We start from the raw sequence: 16,296 nt of genomic DNA, 5'->3' as shown, positions 1-16,296 counted from the left end.
ATGAACCAGTGCCCATAGGATCCACGCGCATGCAAAGCCAGGATTTAACCACTAGGCTATAGTGTCAGGCCAAGTATGTTGCCTTTTACATTGACTTCTTTCACTTGACAGTATACATTTATGTTTCCTCCACCGTCTTTTTGTGGCCTGAGAACTAGTTTTAGTGTCTGGAGAGACCACAGTTTACGTATGTATCCACCTATTGAAGGAATTCTTGGTACTTCAAGCTGCATTAACCAACCATGTGTATGTTTTTGTATGGACACAAATATTCTATTTTTATTTCCAAGCAATATCTGCAGCATTTGTCTCTTTCTAAGAAATTTTGCATCTTATTTTTCTCAAAAGTGAGAGAGATAGATCTCCCATCTCCTGGTTTACTCCCCAAATGTCCACAATAGCTGGGGCTGGGACAGGCTGAAGCTGGAAGCTGGGAGCTCAGTTCAGGTCTTCATGTGGATGACAGAGAGCCACATAGAGATATGATCTACTGCTTGCTAGAGTGCACAAAAGTTGCAAGCTGATATTGAGCAGAGCCAGGACTTGAAGCCATGCCCTCTAGTGTGGATGCAGGTGCCCCAAGCAGCGGCCTAACGTCTTCCTTGAACACCTTCCCCGGGTAACTGTCAAGGAGCACAGTGGCTGTGTCATGCGCTAAGAGCGTGGTTAGTCCTGTGAGGAACGGCTGGAGTGGCCTGCTGGTTTGTCTTTCTTCAAGCTAGAATTGGAATTCCTGTTGCTCCACAGCCCCATCAGCGTCTGGCCTTGTCAGTGCTCCGAACTACAGCTATTCTATAGATGTGTGACAGAGCTTCAGGAATGTTTTCATTTATATCCTCATGCCCTGGGTGTGGAGCATGTTTAATGTGCTGATTCGCCATTTATATATCTTTGACGAAATGTTTGCTCAAGTCTTTTGCCTGTTTTTTAATCAAGCTGTTATTGTTGAGCTCTGAGGATTCTTTGTATAGTTTAGCTAACAGCCCCATATAAGATACATATGTTATAAAGATTTTAAAAATTATTTTAATGAATTTCAACTCCTCACACCTTTTTTTTCTGGAGAGTGTCATTGGTGTAACATTTGAAAAGTCATCTACATTTTCTCCAAGGGTATCTTCTAGGAGTTTTTCCCCCTCTGTTTATTAATATGTATGTCACAAATGTTCACAATTTCAACACATGTTGGCATGCTAGACGGAAGCATTTTTTTTTAAGATTTATTTATTTTTATTGCAAATTCAGGTGCACAGGGAGGAGCAGAGATAGAGTGGAAGATCTTCTGTCTGTTGATTCATTCACCAAGTGGCTGCAACAGCTGAAGCCAAGCTGATCTGAAGCCAGGAGCCAAGAGCCTCTTCTGGGTCTCCCACACGAGTGCAGGATCCCAAGGCTTTTGGCCATCCTTGACTGCTTTCTCAGGCCACAAGCAGAGAGCTGGATGGGAAGCAGGGCCACTGGTTTCAGAACTGGCATCCCTATGGGATCCCAGTGTGTGCAAGGCACCAGGCCCTCCATCTGTATTCTATATAGGATCTTTTACAGCAAACTGGTAAATGTACCAAAAGGAGGACAGTCTAGCACTGTACCTACTGCGCTGTAGGCTCTAGGTATCACAGTGTTGACAAAAATGTGCAGGTGGACACAGGTGGAAGACTCCTCACTGACTCCAAGTTCCATGTTTTTTGGTAGGTGGTGGACTTTGTAGCAGCCACGCTGCAGAGAGCCTGCGCCAGCTTGGCCCATGAAGCGGAGAGCGCTGTGGAGTCACAGACACTAAGCATGGCCATGGGGCTAGTGGCCGTCATGCTGGGAGGAGCTGTTCAGGTGAGTTAAAACATGAACCACACTTGGGCGGTAAAGAGAAACAGAATACTTTTTGCTTCCCATCCATATCCCTGTGAGATGGATGTTGTACTTAGGAGAACCTGAAGGTAAACAGAATAGGTTATTAATGAGAACTCTCACCACAGTACAGGACATGGAAGCTGCACTTCTTCATTACAGGTCCCCTATGTAGGCTACAGAAACTCAGAATTAATTGAACAAAGTACCCTGAAGAGAAGTTGTAGGTAATAAGAAAAGACAGCGTGAAAATTAGGCTGGGAAAGTCTCTACTGAGGAAGCGTATGTGTAAGCTAAGACTCAAAGGAATGCGTAGAAGGCCAAATGTGTGTGTAGTGCAGTGGTAGCTCCTCCACTGGAGCATTGTGCACAAAGGCTCAGAAGCAAGGCTTGTGCCTGGTGGAGCACGTTGCTGTCTGCAGTGCTGTAATCCCATATAGATGTGAGTTCCAGCTGCACCATTTGCAATCCTGTTCCCTGCTAACGTACGTTAGTAGCAGTGGGAGATGGCCTGATTGCTTGGGCTACTGCACCTACATGGGAGACCTGGAAGAGGCTATGCCTTCTGCCTTCTGCCTGACCGGCCTTGGTTATTCCTCCAGAAGGCCTGCATGGCTGAATTACAGAGGCTGAGGGAAGAGCAGCACCAACAAGGGGAAAATTACACAGGGGCAAAGTTGTGTGTGTTGTGTGTGTTGTGTGTGTGTGTGTGAGAGAGAGAGAGAGAGAGAGAGAGAAAAGGAGAGAAGGGGAGAGAGAGAAAAAGGGGCAGACTAATTGTATACCACTGCAGGACAGGACACTGCAAGAAAGCAAAACAGGCTTAATGCACGTATTGGGAAATCTGACCTGAAACCAACCTGCTCTTAATAACCCTTTGCAAAGCATAGGAACCCTCTGGCAATGAAGTTTTGAGTTGGAGTTTCAGGATTGCAATCTGATTTGATTATGGATTTGAGTTTGCCTGTAACTTATCCTTAAAGGAGAAACGAATTTTATCTGTGTCTGTTTTCACGTGAAGCCCATTTCCTGATAAATTTACTTTGTACTCCGTGTTGTGTAATTCCCATGTGATCTGGTTCAGCTTCCAGAGCCATTTTAGACCCCTGCTGTTAGACGTGCATTGATGAGGAGTTCACAGATTGAACAGTTTTTTTCAGTTTGGCTGCATTCAGTTTGCCTGCTTAATTTTTGGTTTTCTGGTTGTGTTTTGATTGGAATAGTCTTTGTTTCCACAAGCAGAGAGTGTTTGCTTGCTTCTCTTTATTTAATACTTGCTGTTTCATGCCGTGTTCCACATGGAAAGTAGACCTCAGACATCTCTCTTGGCTTTTCTAGAAGCCCTTCGTTGGGGGCCAGCTTTGTCCATGGGCCGTGTTGAAGAGAGACCTACCCGCCCTGTGCAGTTGCACTTCCCTTGCCGGTCCCTGCCCTCTGTGAGCCATTGTGACTCACTGATTGTATTGTGCCATCCTCTGATGTGGCAGTTAATGAAATAAACACAGACACGTCACCCCCTACACTCTCACCCCTTTCTATTTCTGTACTACTTGGCTCCTGGGTTTCTGAGTGGCTTGCCTAGTAATGCTGGGCTGTCGGTGTTTACGTGATGGGAAAGTCATGGTCCTGAATTCTGGTTTCCCTTGATTGCTGTCAGGCTCAGGTCCTCGCCTGGGGTCTAGAACAACACGCTGTGCCGATCCCCGATAGCCATCATTGTTTTGGCTAATGAAACAGCATCCAAAACCATCTAACCCCTTTTCTTTCATTTCTAATTTATATAATTAGGGTGATTATTACAATGCTGTGTCTGGGAAGAGGAGGTAATTTGCGAGAAGTGTAGGTTTGAGACTGCTAACAAGACAACTGTAACCCAGCCTCATTTTCTAAGTGTCAGGTTCATTCCTCAGCACGAGTTGTCAGGTTGGTGACTCCTGTTCCCCAGTGGTGCAGCATCCTTGGGTCCTCTGCAGCACATGGCTTAAAGCTCAGAGCAAACCATTACAGAGCTGCTTCAGAGAAACGCAAAGCCGTGTTGTTCATGGCAGGCAGCAGAGCCCTCCAGCTCAAAGCTCGGTTCCAACCTCGAAGTCTGCATCCTGCTGGAGTGGGTGTTCATTACAGGGAGACAAAAGGCACATCTCTCTACAGGGCAGTGTCTGTAACTTGGGCTTATTCTGTATGGCTTAGGTCTTTTGACCAAAGGCTCAAACTTTGTGGACAAGTTATCTTGGCATGTGACCCTGTTTTAGGTTCTGTTGACTTATATATTGAAGTCGTAGCAAATGTGGAGTGAATGTTTGGTGCAATGATGAAGCTACCATTTGAGATACCCACAGCCAGTTTCGGAGTGCCTGGCTTCAACCACTGCCTTCATTCTCCTTTGTAGCTTCCTGCTAATGTGAACCCTGGTAGGCAGGGCTGATCAAGTACTTGGATCCTTGCCACCTACCTGAGGGACCTGGATTGAATTCCTAGCCCCTGGCTTTGACCTGGCCCATCCCCAGCTATTGTGGGGAGTCAAGCACCAAATGGAAGATCTCTCTCTGTCTCTGTGTCTGTCTCTTTTTATGTCTGCTTATACCTTTCAAATAAATGAAAAATATTAAAATGAAAAGTTATCACAGCAAATGCTTAGAGACGGAGATGGAAGTTGTAGTGAGCAAGCTAACGGTCTCCTAGGGACTGGGGGAGAGGAAGAGAAAAGAGCCTCTGAAAGCGTTTGTGTGCAGTAGGTGAATGGGCCAACCCAGTCCCTGTGCTGGGACACTGTCCTTGCTTTCCTCTGCTGGGCTGCAGGAGAGTGCTTTTGAGAACAGCTTGGAAAAGTTCCCGTTATTTTGAGCCATTAAGTGGAACTTCAAAGAGCATGCAATCATGTGTAATTATTGCTGCCCCTCAAGCAGCCTGGTTCAGAAATGTCTTACTTTCTGCCATTTAAAAAACCTGCCACAGCAGGAATTTAATAAACAGCTTTTGAATGGATGGATAAATGGAAGCAAGAACAAAAGCAAGATGGATGCTAAACAAAGGAGGCACTGATTTTCCCCCTAATCCTGTTCTTGTAATGTATGGAAAGGGCATACACCCTGGTGATCGGGGCACAGCCATGGGCGTGTTGTGTTAGTCACGTTCTGCATGGAGCAGAGGGCCATGTTCCTTATTGTGACGCTAGCACTTCCTTGATCATCTTCCGGGTAATGCAGACCCTCCTGAGTGTCTCCACAGTGTAGGACATCCTTCAGCCACTTACAACTGGTTGACCAAAGTTGCTATGAAAGCTCTTACTTTGGGGATGGCATTGTGGTGCAACAGGTTAAGCTTCAGCTTGCAGTGCTGGTGTTCCATGTCAGAGGGGGCAGTTTGAAGCCTAACTGCTCTGCTTCCCATCTAGCCTCCAGTCAAGGTGCCTGGAAAGACAGCAGGTAATGGTTCAGGTGTTTGGGCCACAGCTATACATGAACATGTGGGAGACCTGAGTGGAGTTCCTAGCTATTAGCTTTGGCCTGGTCCAGAGATGGCGGTAACAGACATCTGGCAAGTGAACCAACAGATGGAAGATTCTTGCTCATTCTCATATTGTCTCTATATATTCCCCTCCATGCTTTCCTCCCTCTTTTTAAAACAAATACTCTTAAACAAATAGAGGCCTTACTTGAAGACCACAACGCCTGTGAGTTTTTTTTTTTAAAGATTTTTATTGGAAAGGCAGATATACAAAGAGGAGGAGAGACAGAGAGGATGATCTTCCATCCAGTGACACTCTCCAAGTGGCCAAAATGGCCAGAGCTCAACTGATCCAAAGCCAGGAGCCAGGAGCTTCCTCTGGGCCTTCCACACAGGTGCAGGGTCCCAAGACCCTGGGCTGTCCTTCGCTGCTATCCTAGGCCACAAGCAAGGAACTGGATGGGAAGCAGTGTGGCCAGAACACAAATCAGCGCCCATATGGGATCCCGGTACATGCAAGGCAAGGAGTTCAGCCGCTAGGCTACCATGCTGGGCACAATGCCTGTGATTTTTTTTAATAGCTTTTGAGAAATGTCCTTCCAGTTTACACAAGACTGGTTCCCCCGAGTTCTTTCTGCTGTCCAGATTAAACTTTCTATTATTTTTGGAGTTGTTTCCATTGTGTTCATTTATGTACTTGTTATACATTTTCAGAGCTTTATATACTTTATACAAAATGATTTCTCTGACATCAAGGGGGCTGTGAAGGTTTCCATCTGTTGAGGTCACAAAAACATATGACCTGAATGTTCCCAGAGACCCCAGATCTTCAGGACTGCAGCAGATAGCCATCTGGTGGGAGTTGGTATTGAAGGGTGGTTTTTAGGCAAAAATGTAATCACTAGATTCTCATATGTGCCTTCTAAATGATAATTTATTCTTTCTCCATTTCATTGGGTTTAACACTTCCTTTTTCCCAAGTGCCTTTCAGGAGCTAAGACCGAACAGTGAGAGGAATTTAGCATGTTGCTATTACAGCCGCGAAAGTCAGAAGGTTAGGTGAGACCACACTCATGTTCTCAGTTGTCTGGACAATAACCATTGCTCACATAAAGTCTGGGATAAAGCCTTGAGTCTGGGGTCGTGTCCCCACCCCTGTGGCATCACACAGAGGAGTGTCACTGCCGTAGGTCCTCCATGCTCTGCGTGCTATGGTCTGTTGCGCCTGACTCCACCTACCCAGACCTTTGCCTGTTGGCAGAGTCGGTCGCCTGCAGTATGCAGTCCTTTCATGTTGTCCTGTGTCACAGAGCAATACACAAGCAGGGCTTTTCGTGCTTCTCAGGCTTCCTCCTCGTCTCCTTTCTGTGCTGTATAGTATTCTGACATTGTCTACATGTGTCACTTTCTGTTCATGCATTCATCTTGGAAGCCAACACCTTGGTGATTTTGAGCAGTTATGGCTAGAGCTGCTGGAAACATCTGTAGTCAGGTTTCTGTGTGGATGGAAGTTTATATTTCATTAATGAAAATACTAGGGAATACAATGGCTGGCTTATACAGTGATACCATTTAGTGTAGGGTTGTTAAAAAATTAATTTTTACTGACTTTTTTTTTCTTGAAAGAAACAGCCCAAATGTCTGCCGAAGTGCTCTGCAGTTGTGTGTCCCCTTCAGTGTGGGATGGAGTTCCCTTTGCCCCACATCCTCATCATGTTCACTTTCACTTCTTTATCAGATGTCTTTTGCAAATATTTTCTCCTAGTCTGTAGCTTGTTTCTGATACTTCCATCCATGTGCTTTGTAGAGCAGAAGTTTCTAATGAAGTCTAGCTTGTTAATTAATTTCTTTCATACACTGTGCCTTTGGTAATCTCATATTTTTAAAAGGTTTTTTCATTTATTTCAAAAGTAGAATTAAAAAGAGGAACATATACACATATTGGGAAAGAGAGAGAACTTCTGTCCTCTAGTTCATTCCCCGAGTGACTGTGATGTCTGAAACTGTGCCAGGCTGAAGCTAGCACCCTTGTCCAGGTCTCCTTTATGAGTGGCAGGGACCCAAGTACTTGGGCCACCTTCTGCTGCTCTCTCAGGTGCCTTAACAGGGAACCAGATGAGAAGTGAAGCAGCTGGGACTCCAACTGTTGTTCCTGTGGGATGCTGCTGTCATTGCAAACTGCACCACAATGCCTGGCCTTGTACTTTTGTTTTATAAGTTAATTCAGGGCCCGGCGGTGTGGCCTAGCAGCTAAAGTCCTCGCCTTGAACACCCTGGGATACCATATGGGCGCCAGTTCTAATCCTGGCAGCTCCACTTCCCATCCAGCTCCCTGCTTGTGGCCTGGGAAAGCAGTTGAGGACGGCCCAATGCATTGGGACCCTGCACCTGTGTGGGAGACCCAGAAGAGGTTCCAGGTTCCTGGCTTCGGATCGGCACAGCATTGGCTGTTGCGGCTCACTTGGGGAGTGAATCATCGGACAGAAGATCTTCCTCTCTGTCTCTCCTCTCTGTATATCTGACTTTGTAATAAAAATAAGTAAATCTTTAAAAAAAAGTTAATTCAAAAAAAACGAACAAAGTCAGCATGTTTCTTTGTTCTCAGCTAGAGAAGGATAAACTACAGCTTAGGAAAATTTGTGATATATTTCAAAGTAACTGGAAGGGAACCTAATATGCCGATTATATAGAAGTTATATTTGAGGAGATGGGAAATACTAATTACCGTGGTTTGATTACATGTTGAATATGTTGATTATATAATGAGTACCCTATAAGTATGTACCAATATGTGTCAGTTAAAAGAAAATGAGGGCCCGGTGCTGTGGCCTAGCAGCTAAAGTCCTCGTCTTTAACGCGCCAGGATCCCATATGCCAGTTCTAATCCTAGCAGCCCCATTTCCCATCCAGCCCCCTGCTTGTGGCCTGGGAAAGCAGTTAAGGATGGCCTAAAGCCTCGGGACCCTGCACCAGCGTGGGAGACCAAGATGGCTTTGGATCAGCGCAGCACCAGCTGTTGCTGTCATTTAGGGAGTGAATCATTGGATGCAAGATACTTCTCTCTGTCTGTCTTCCTCTCTCTATATATACCTAACTTTGCAATAAAAATAAATAAATCTTAAAAAAAATGAAAACTAAGTGCATCGCCATGGTCAAGGTCATTTTGATTTACTTCTGTTTTGTAGGAGTTCTGCAGGTTTGCATTTTGCCTGTACATCTGTTAGCCATTCTGAATTAGCTTTACACAAGGTATAAGGTCTGTGTCTGTGTTCATTTTTCTGCCTGTGGTTCCAGCACCCTTTGTTGCAAACACCATCACTTCCCATGCATAACTGTGCTCCTTGGTCAAAGATCAGCTGACCTTTTTTTTTTTTTTTGTAAAGATTTATTTTATTTTTATTACAAAGTCAGATATACTGAGAGGAGGAGAGACAGAGAGGAAGTGGAGCTGCCGGGATTAGAACCAGCGGCCATATGGGATCAAGGCAAGGACCTTAGCCACTAGGCCACGCTGCCAAGCCCCAGCTGACCTTTTTCATGCGGCTCTGTTTGGGGGCTGTTTTGTTCCATTGATGTATCCATCTTAGGAGTTCTTCTTGGTTCTTCCCCCACCCCACACAAGAAGAAATTGTTATTTATAGTAGAAATGTAAAAGAGATTATATAGGCTACAAATGTAGGTAGGTTACCCTGCTTCAGTTGTTTAAAATCATATACACACACACACACACATCCATACCAAGACAAAGGCACTGAATGAAGTTGAGTATAATGATAGCACTAGCAAAATTATTCTACCATATTCTATCTAGAAAAAAAATTGGCCATTTTCTTAGGTAACGTACGCCTTTACTCTACATTTGGGCATACTCCTTGCCACTTAAGATACAGGAACAGCAGAGTAATCAGTTGTTTTTCACATCAAGATAAGCCATCGTATGTTGTCGGGGTTAGAAATTCTATCTTCTGTTGGTTTTGCATGAGTTTCTACTTTGTAAGCAGAGAAATCTCAGGGGGTGGGAAGTGAGGTGCTACAGGTACAAACCTGACTTCCCTCAATTTCTTTTTCTTGGGAGGACAGTGACAGGGAAAACAAACAAGACGAGTCCTGTGGAATTGTAGTGCAAATGGAGGACATATATGGGTCTTTGGAAAATAGCTGGTTGACCTGTTGGTGAGATGAAGATGAAGGTGGTGAATGATCAAGTCATCAGTACCCTGCTTTGGTCCAAAAAGGATTTCAGAGCCCCGAGGTTTTCCACTCTTTAGGGTGCCTAGAAGCCTCAGAGGATCATTTCTCTGATGTTCTCAGCCAGAAAAGGATTCCATGGTTTCTCGCTTTCTGTCACAGCTCTGACACCATTCCTTAGCCAAGCCCATGCCATTCTTAGAACAAATCTCCTGGAGGGAGATGACTCTCACATGATTTTCTAGGAGAATATGGCTTCCGCTAGTTTGCACCTTGGTGCCTTCCTAACTTTTGTACCCGTGTGTGCCCTGTGTGCTCACTTTAGAGCAGCTTGTTGGCAGCAGAGTGTTGGGGAAGAGTGTGAGTCCTGGACTCAGATTCCTTGAGCTCAGCTGTTCCTGTGTCTGGTTTGTAACCGTCAGCCTTGGCATGGATGTGTGTGTGTATGATTTTAAACATCTGAAGCAGGGTAACCTACCTACATTTGTAGCCTATATAATCTCTTTTACATTTCTACTATAAATAACAATTTCTTCTTGTGTGGGGTGGGGGAAGAACCAAGAAGAACTCCTAAGATGGATACATTAGTGGAACAAAACAGCCCCCAAACAGAGCCGCATGGAAAAGGTCAGCTGATCTTTGACCAAGGAGCACAGTTATGCATGGGAAGTGATGGTGTTTGCAACAAAGGGTGCTGGAACCACAGGCAGAAAAACGAACACAGATACAGACCTTATGCATGGCTATTCTGTGCTTCAGTTTCCCCCAGTCAGAAATTGGGGTTATTGGGGCAGGTGTGTGGCACAGCAGTTATGTGCCATCACCTGGGATGCCCCCATCTTGTGTCAGTCTCTGATTTGTGTCCCAGACCCTCCATTTTAAAAAGTTATTATTTGGAGTTATTTATTTTTATTGGAAAGACAAATTATGTAAGAGAGAGAGAAAATAATCTTCCTTTTGGTTCATTTCCAAAATGGCTGCAACGGTCAGAGCTGAGCTAGGAGCCAGGCGCTTTCTCTAGTCTCCCGCGTGGATGCATCCTCCAAACCTTCCCCAGGGCATCAGCAGGGAGCTGGATGGGAAGTGGAGCAGCCAGGACACAATATTGTAGGCATTGGAGGAGTGAACCGGCAAGTGGAAAATGTCTCCCCGTCTATCTCTGTGCCTTTCATATAAAGTAGCAATAATAAAAAATTTAAATATAGACATCAGTAGTAGCTGTGTCAGAGGATGTAAATGTGTTTTAACTTAGAAAAGTGCTTTTACATGGTATGTGTTGAATTAATGTTAACTTTAAAAAAAATTTGTGAAGCTTGCGCTATGAGCTGGCTCAGTGGCCAAATCCTTGCTTTGCAAGTGCTTGGGATCCCATGGGCACAGTTCATGTCCTTGCTGCTCCACGTCCCATCCAGCTCCCTGCTTGTGGCCTGGGAAAACAGTCAAGGATGTCCCAATGCCTTGGGACCCTGCACTGGCATGGGAGACCCAAAAAACTTCTGGCTTCTGGTTTTGGATCTGCTCAGCTCCAGCCATTGTGGCCATTTGGGGAGTGAAGCAGCGGATGGAAGATCTTTCTCTCTGTATCTCCTTCTCTCTGTATATCTGCCTTTCAAAAAAAAATTTTTTTTTTAATTAAATTTGTAAAGATTGGGATTGAAAGATAAGTTTATTTTGCTACAAAAAATTTAAAGTCCGTGAAATTTTTTTCCTTTATTTTTAAAGATGCTTTATTTGTTTGAAAGACACAGTGACAGAAATGGGATGGTGGCGGAAGGAGAGTCTTTCATGCATGGATTCACTCACCAAACGGTTGCAACGTCCCAACCCAGTGCTTTGCCAAACAGAAGCCAAGAACTGCTTCTGGTGCAGGGGTGAATCACTTCTCTGCCGCTTTCCCAGGCCCATTAGCAGAATACCAGATCAAAAGTGGAGCAGCTGGTACTCCATGTTTGATTTCAACTTTGCAAGTGGTGACTTAACATGCCATGTGACCGTGCTGGCCTGGATAATTCTTTCATATTATGTACTGTCTGTGAGCTTCTTGATGCGCTTTCACATGTGTGCCTACAGGCGTGTCCTGATTGTGTCATGAACACACTTTCTCCTTGCCCCTGTTCCCTGGCCCAGGTTCTGTTGACATCTGTTGTGTTGGTTACTGTCATTTTGTAGCTGAAGTCCGGAGACTTCGTTGTGCTGAAACGGCTGCTGCCTCTGCTGGACAAGGTCTCCAACTCTTACCCTGACCCTGCCATCCAGGAGCTCGCTGCTGATCTGCGCATCACCATTGCCACCCACGGAGCCTTTGCCACAGAGGCCATCGGCGTGACTGCCCGGAGAAACCTTGACAAGAAAGAACCCGGAGGGAAACCAGAGGGGCAGCAAAGAACCACTGGAGAAAGAGACGCCAGCAGTACCCAGAGACGCCTCGAACAACAGCCAAACCCAGCGAAAGTCCAGGATGCAGGCCCAGAGGCCAGTGCTGCATCTGTGCCTCAGGGGGTCGCTGAACCCAGCTCTACTGCAAAGCGGAAGCCGGAAGGTGTAACCACGGAACAGCTCCAGGAGTTGGTTTTATCAGCCTATGACCCTCAGATTCCAACACGGGCTGCCGCCCTGCGCACTCTGTCCCGCTGGATAGAACAGAGGGAAGCAAAGGCCCTAGAGATGCAAGAGAAGCTTCTCCAGGTGAGCCGGTCGCACCAAGCAGGCGCAAGGGCACGGGCAGGGCAGCTGTCCTGGGGCGGACAATCTTCCCCTGCCCCTGGGGAGCCTAGTCTGTGTGTCAGGCACCATCCTGGCTCACCCTCCAGCACCAGACAGAGGACACAAGGACTTACACACAGTAGGCTGACCCCACCAACCTGCTCAGTTGAGCATGTGCCGAGTGTATGAGAATTTCACTGACAGGAAATGCATGGAGAGCCAGGAAAAAATAGTTAGGATCTGGAGGAGGTAGATGTTAACGTGGTCCTAATGCACTGTGAGGTTTGGGCTGATGAAAGCAAAGAGAGAGCAGTACCATGGCAGATCTCAGGGGTGGAAGGGCCTGTTTCTGAGACTAGGTCCGTTTTACCACTGTGACCCAGCCTGGAAAAGCAACCAGGTTCCTTGTAGAGGGGGCGTTGGGTGTTCCTGGGTCTCCTGCCTCCCTTTCTTGCTCTGTCATAGTCAAGAGGCCGCTGTAGATGTGTGTGGAGGGCAGAAAGGGTTAGTAAATCTTTTTCCTTCTGTGGAAATAGTCCTGATCTCAGTAGGGGTTAAAGACCCGAAGCAAGAAGCCTAGAGACTTGTACCTGGGATCCAGTCCCAGTTGAGATGCTCAGACACTTCACGTGAACTTCCTGAGAAAACTGCTGCTTATTGAGCCAGGCTAGATGTGTTATATGCCATGTAATCTAATCCTCCCAGCAGCCACATTGTTGGTGTGATCTCCATCTTACAGATGAGGAATCCGAAGCACAGACCTATGCCAAGGATTTGCTGTCATTGAGATATGGCTGAAAACTCAAACATGTATCTTCTTTGAGTCATTAAAAATGTCACTTGACATACCTATGTTGATAGTGACTACTGTGAACATCTTTGAAATTCACATTTCATTTACTCTTTCTCTGCTGGACATAATTGATGGCCAAGTTCTGTGGGTTTTTGTTTTTTGTTTTTTCTCTCTAAGAAGCCTTTGAAGTGCTGCCCTTCCTCCTCATTCACAGGGCCATTACCATGGGTTAGGCTCCCTTTGCTCCATACGTGACCACCAGACCTTCCAATTTGGCCATCTTTCGTACTAGGCTGATTGTGGGCTCTCCCTAATACACATGTACCTAAGTTACAGAGACCAGCAGCCTGAGATTGCGATCAAGAATCACTGTGCCAGCCAAAGAGCTGGCACTGTACTTGGAGCAGATAACCCTCCTCCGCTTCTGGACCCCAGTCAGGAGGAATTTGGGCACATGGCCCAGTCTTCTCTGGCTCTCATGTGAGGGTCTGATCTTAACCGTGTCCTTGTAATATCTTCTAGCTATGCAGGACTCACTGTAGTTCGCATAGCCTGATGGGTTTTTGCGTTGAGAGATCTTGAGAGTGGTCTGTTACTAATGTTGGTTGAGGTGCTGAAGTAGGTAAGATTTTAAAAAGTAGAACAAATTCAAAGTTGCCAACATGGTCTCACTTGCAGTTCCACGTGCTTTGTGAGTGCAAGAGAAAAGAACAGAGCTGCAGCAAATGTGCCATCCATGGCGTGTATCTCCAGAACTTGTGTGTCCCAACCCATACGCAGCCTGTCATGGGTGAGAATGTTACCCACCGTGGGCTGTTATTAAGCATGTAGTTGACTGACCTTCCAAATCCTGGTTTCATTGATGAATGCTAGTGTATGCTTGCTCACAAAATATCTTCCCCTAATCACTACTGTTTTGAATTCCCTATAAAAGTGAGACTTGATGAATATATACCGATTCCCCCACTAGACTCAAGTTCCAACTAGCTTGTTTTTGTTCATTTGCTTTTAAAGATTTATTTATTTGAGAGAGAGAGAATGAACAAACAAACTTTATGCATTGGTTTACTCCCCAAATGGCTTCAATAGGCAGAGCTGGGCTGGTCTTAGGCCAGGAGCCAGGAGCTTCCTCTGGGTCCCCCACATGGTTGCATGGTTTCAAGCACTTGGACCATCTTCTGCTACTTTTCCCAGGCCATTAGCCAGGGAACTAGATGGAAGTGGGACAGCTGAAACTTGAACTTGCGTCCATATGGTATAGGATGCCATCACTGCAAGCTGTTATGCACGCCCCCCCCACCACCAACTTTCAAGTAAGACAATAAGAAAGGTGTTTATTGTTTCGAGGCTACTCATCAAGGAAGCCTAAGAAGTTTGCTCTGTTTGCATCCATCATCTCACTGCTGTGTTTTTTGGTTCCAGATATTCTTGGAGAACTTGGAACATGAAGACACTTTTATATATCTATCTGCAATTCAGGGTAAGTTAGTCCTGGGTAAAGGCCTTTGAATCTGTGGGCAAGATTACATCATGTTTGCACTGAATCTCTGAAGCCATCACTGTCTGAGGCCTCGGGTCGGCTGGTGTTTTAATCTGCCTGGCTGATAACTGGACAGTTCACAGAGGGTCCCTGGAGTTGCATTGTTTCGTGGTGACGAAACACTCTCGGCATGGTTCCCCGTCATTCTAGAAGTTGGATCCTACTTCCTTGAAGTCAGAGATCTAGAAATCCATTCACACGTGTGCTCTTCTCCCAGGAACCCTTTAGGTTGCTTGACTAATGTCAGTCTGCACCTTTGTCCCCCCTTGACACCAGCGACTCTCAGAGTAGTTCGTATCTCTTCCCTAGAAGTGTGTTTTTACAGTAAATTGATTTCTCTTTTCTACTTCTTTGCTGTTCTCCCTGCCCCAATTCGATTGTTGATTCATATCTAGAGAAGAGAGAGAGAATTAGGTAGCCTTGGCATGAGGGCAAGGGGGCAGGGCCAGATCTCAGCTTGTGGTTGCGTCCCCACGGTGTCCTGCCTCGTTATACTTCCTCTCAACCGTGTGGACTCTGGTAGGTTATTCCTGCCGTACTCCAGTTTTGTGTTTGTAAGAAGGAACTAAACAGGAGTATGCTTTGGTATAGCTGCTTTGGAAGGTGTTTCTGTAGACAGATGAAGTAAATTACCAGTTGGCATGGTAAGTCCACTCTTAGGTGCCTACCCTAGAGAAAAGAGATATTGAGCTGCACAAAAGCCTGAGTGGGAGTGTTCATAGCAGCACTGTTCTGTCACCTCAGCCAATAGGTGGAAACAACGCTAATGTCCAGCAGCGAGTGAACAGATCAGCAGAATGTCGGGGACACTGTCAGTGCATGCGTGTGCACATGTATGTGGAGTATTATTGACCATAAAAATCTAGGAAGTACTAATCCATGCTACAACATGGATGGTGACCCAGTAGTACCACACACATTGATTTGTTCCATTTATTTGAAGGAAAAAAAAAAAGGCCAGATATGCAGACAGTAGATTAGTGGTGGCCTGGAGCTGAGGCAAGGCAGAATGGTTGGAGGATGTTAGCCAAAGGGCACAAGTGTTTTTTCTGGAATGATGAAAATGTTCTAAAATTGGTTGTGGTGATGGTTGCACAATTGCAAGTAGTCTAGGAACATTAAATTGTAAACTTTGAGTGAATTGTACGCCTTGTGAATTATATCCCAATAAAGCTGTTATCAAAGAAAAAAAAATTGGGGGCTAGTGCGGTGGCAAGCAGGCTAATAACCCTCTCTCTGCCTGAAAGCAGTGGCATCACATATGGGTGCTGGTTCGTGTCCCAGCTGCTCCACTTTATGGCCTGGGAAAGCAATGAAGGATGGCCTAAGGCCTTGAGCCCATGCACCCACATGGGAGTCTGGGAAGAAGTTCCTATCTTCGTATCAGCTTAGCTCTGGTTGCTGTGACCATTTGGGGAGTGAGTCAGCAGAGAGAAGACCTCATTCTCTCCTTTCTTAAATATCTGCCTTTCAAATAAAAATAAATAATTCTTTTTAAAAAAATGAGGTGCTGGGGCCTGGCACAGTGGCCTAGTGGCTGAAGCCCTTTCCTTGTATATGCTGGGATCCATATGGGTGCTGTTTCTAATCCCAGCAGGCTCCACTTCCCATCCAGCTCCCTGCTTGTGGCCTGGGAAAGCAATTGAGGATGGCCCAATGCTTTGGAACACCCTGCACCCACATGGGAGACCCAGAGAAGGCTCCTGGCTTTGGATCAGCTCTGCTATGGCCGCTGTGGCCACTTGGGGAGTAAAGCAGTGGATGGAAGATCTTCCTCTCT

General features: G+C 45.8%; 1 protein-coding gene across 6 annotated transcripts in view; it reads left to right on the top strand.

The window, feature by feature from the left end:
• TANGO6 (transport and golgi organization 6 homolog) overlaps positions 1-16,296 on the top strand; it is a 189,492-nt gene that overhangs the window by 56,773 nt on the left and 116,423 nt on the right. For all 6 annotated transcript variants that reach the window (XR_009246848.1, XR_009246849.1, XM_058675022.1 and 3 more), the window contains exons 12-14: positions 1,693-1,827; positions 11,650-12,165; positions 14,399-14,456. Coding sequence is in view for 4 of the 6 variants with exons in the window: in XM_058675022.1 (XP_058531005.1) it covers positions 1,693-1,827; positions 11,650-12,165; positions 14,399-14,456 (709 nt within the window). In the remaining 2 variants the exon portion in view is untranslated. The remainder of the gene's footprint in view (positions 1-1,692; positions 1,828-11,649; positions 12,166-14,398; positions 14,457-16,296) is intronic.

The sequence above is a fragment of the Ochotona princeps genome, chromosome 16 (genome assembly GCF_030435755.1).
Source record: "Ochotona princeps isolate mOchPri1 chromosome 16, mOchPri1.hap1, whole genome shotgun sequence".
NCBI classification, from domain to species: Eukaryota; Metazoa; Chordata; class Mammalia; order Lagomorpha; family Ochotonidae; genus Ochotona; species Ochotona princeps.
This window is presented reverse-complemented; position numbering and strand designations above follow the sequence as displayed.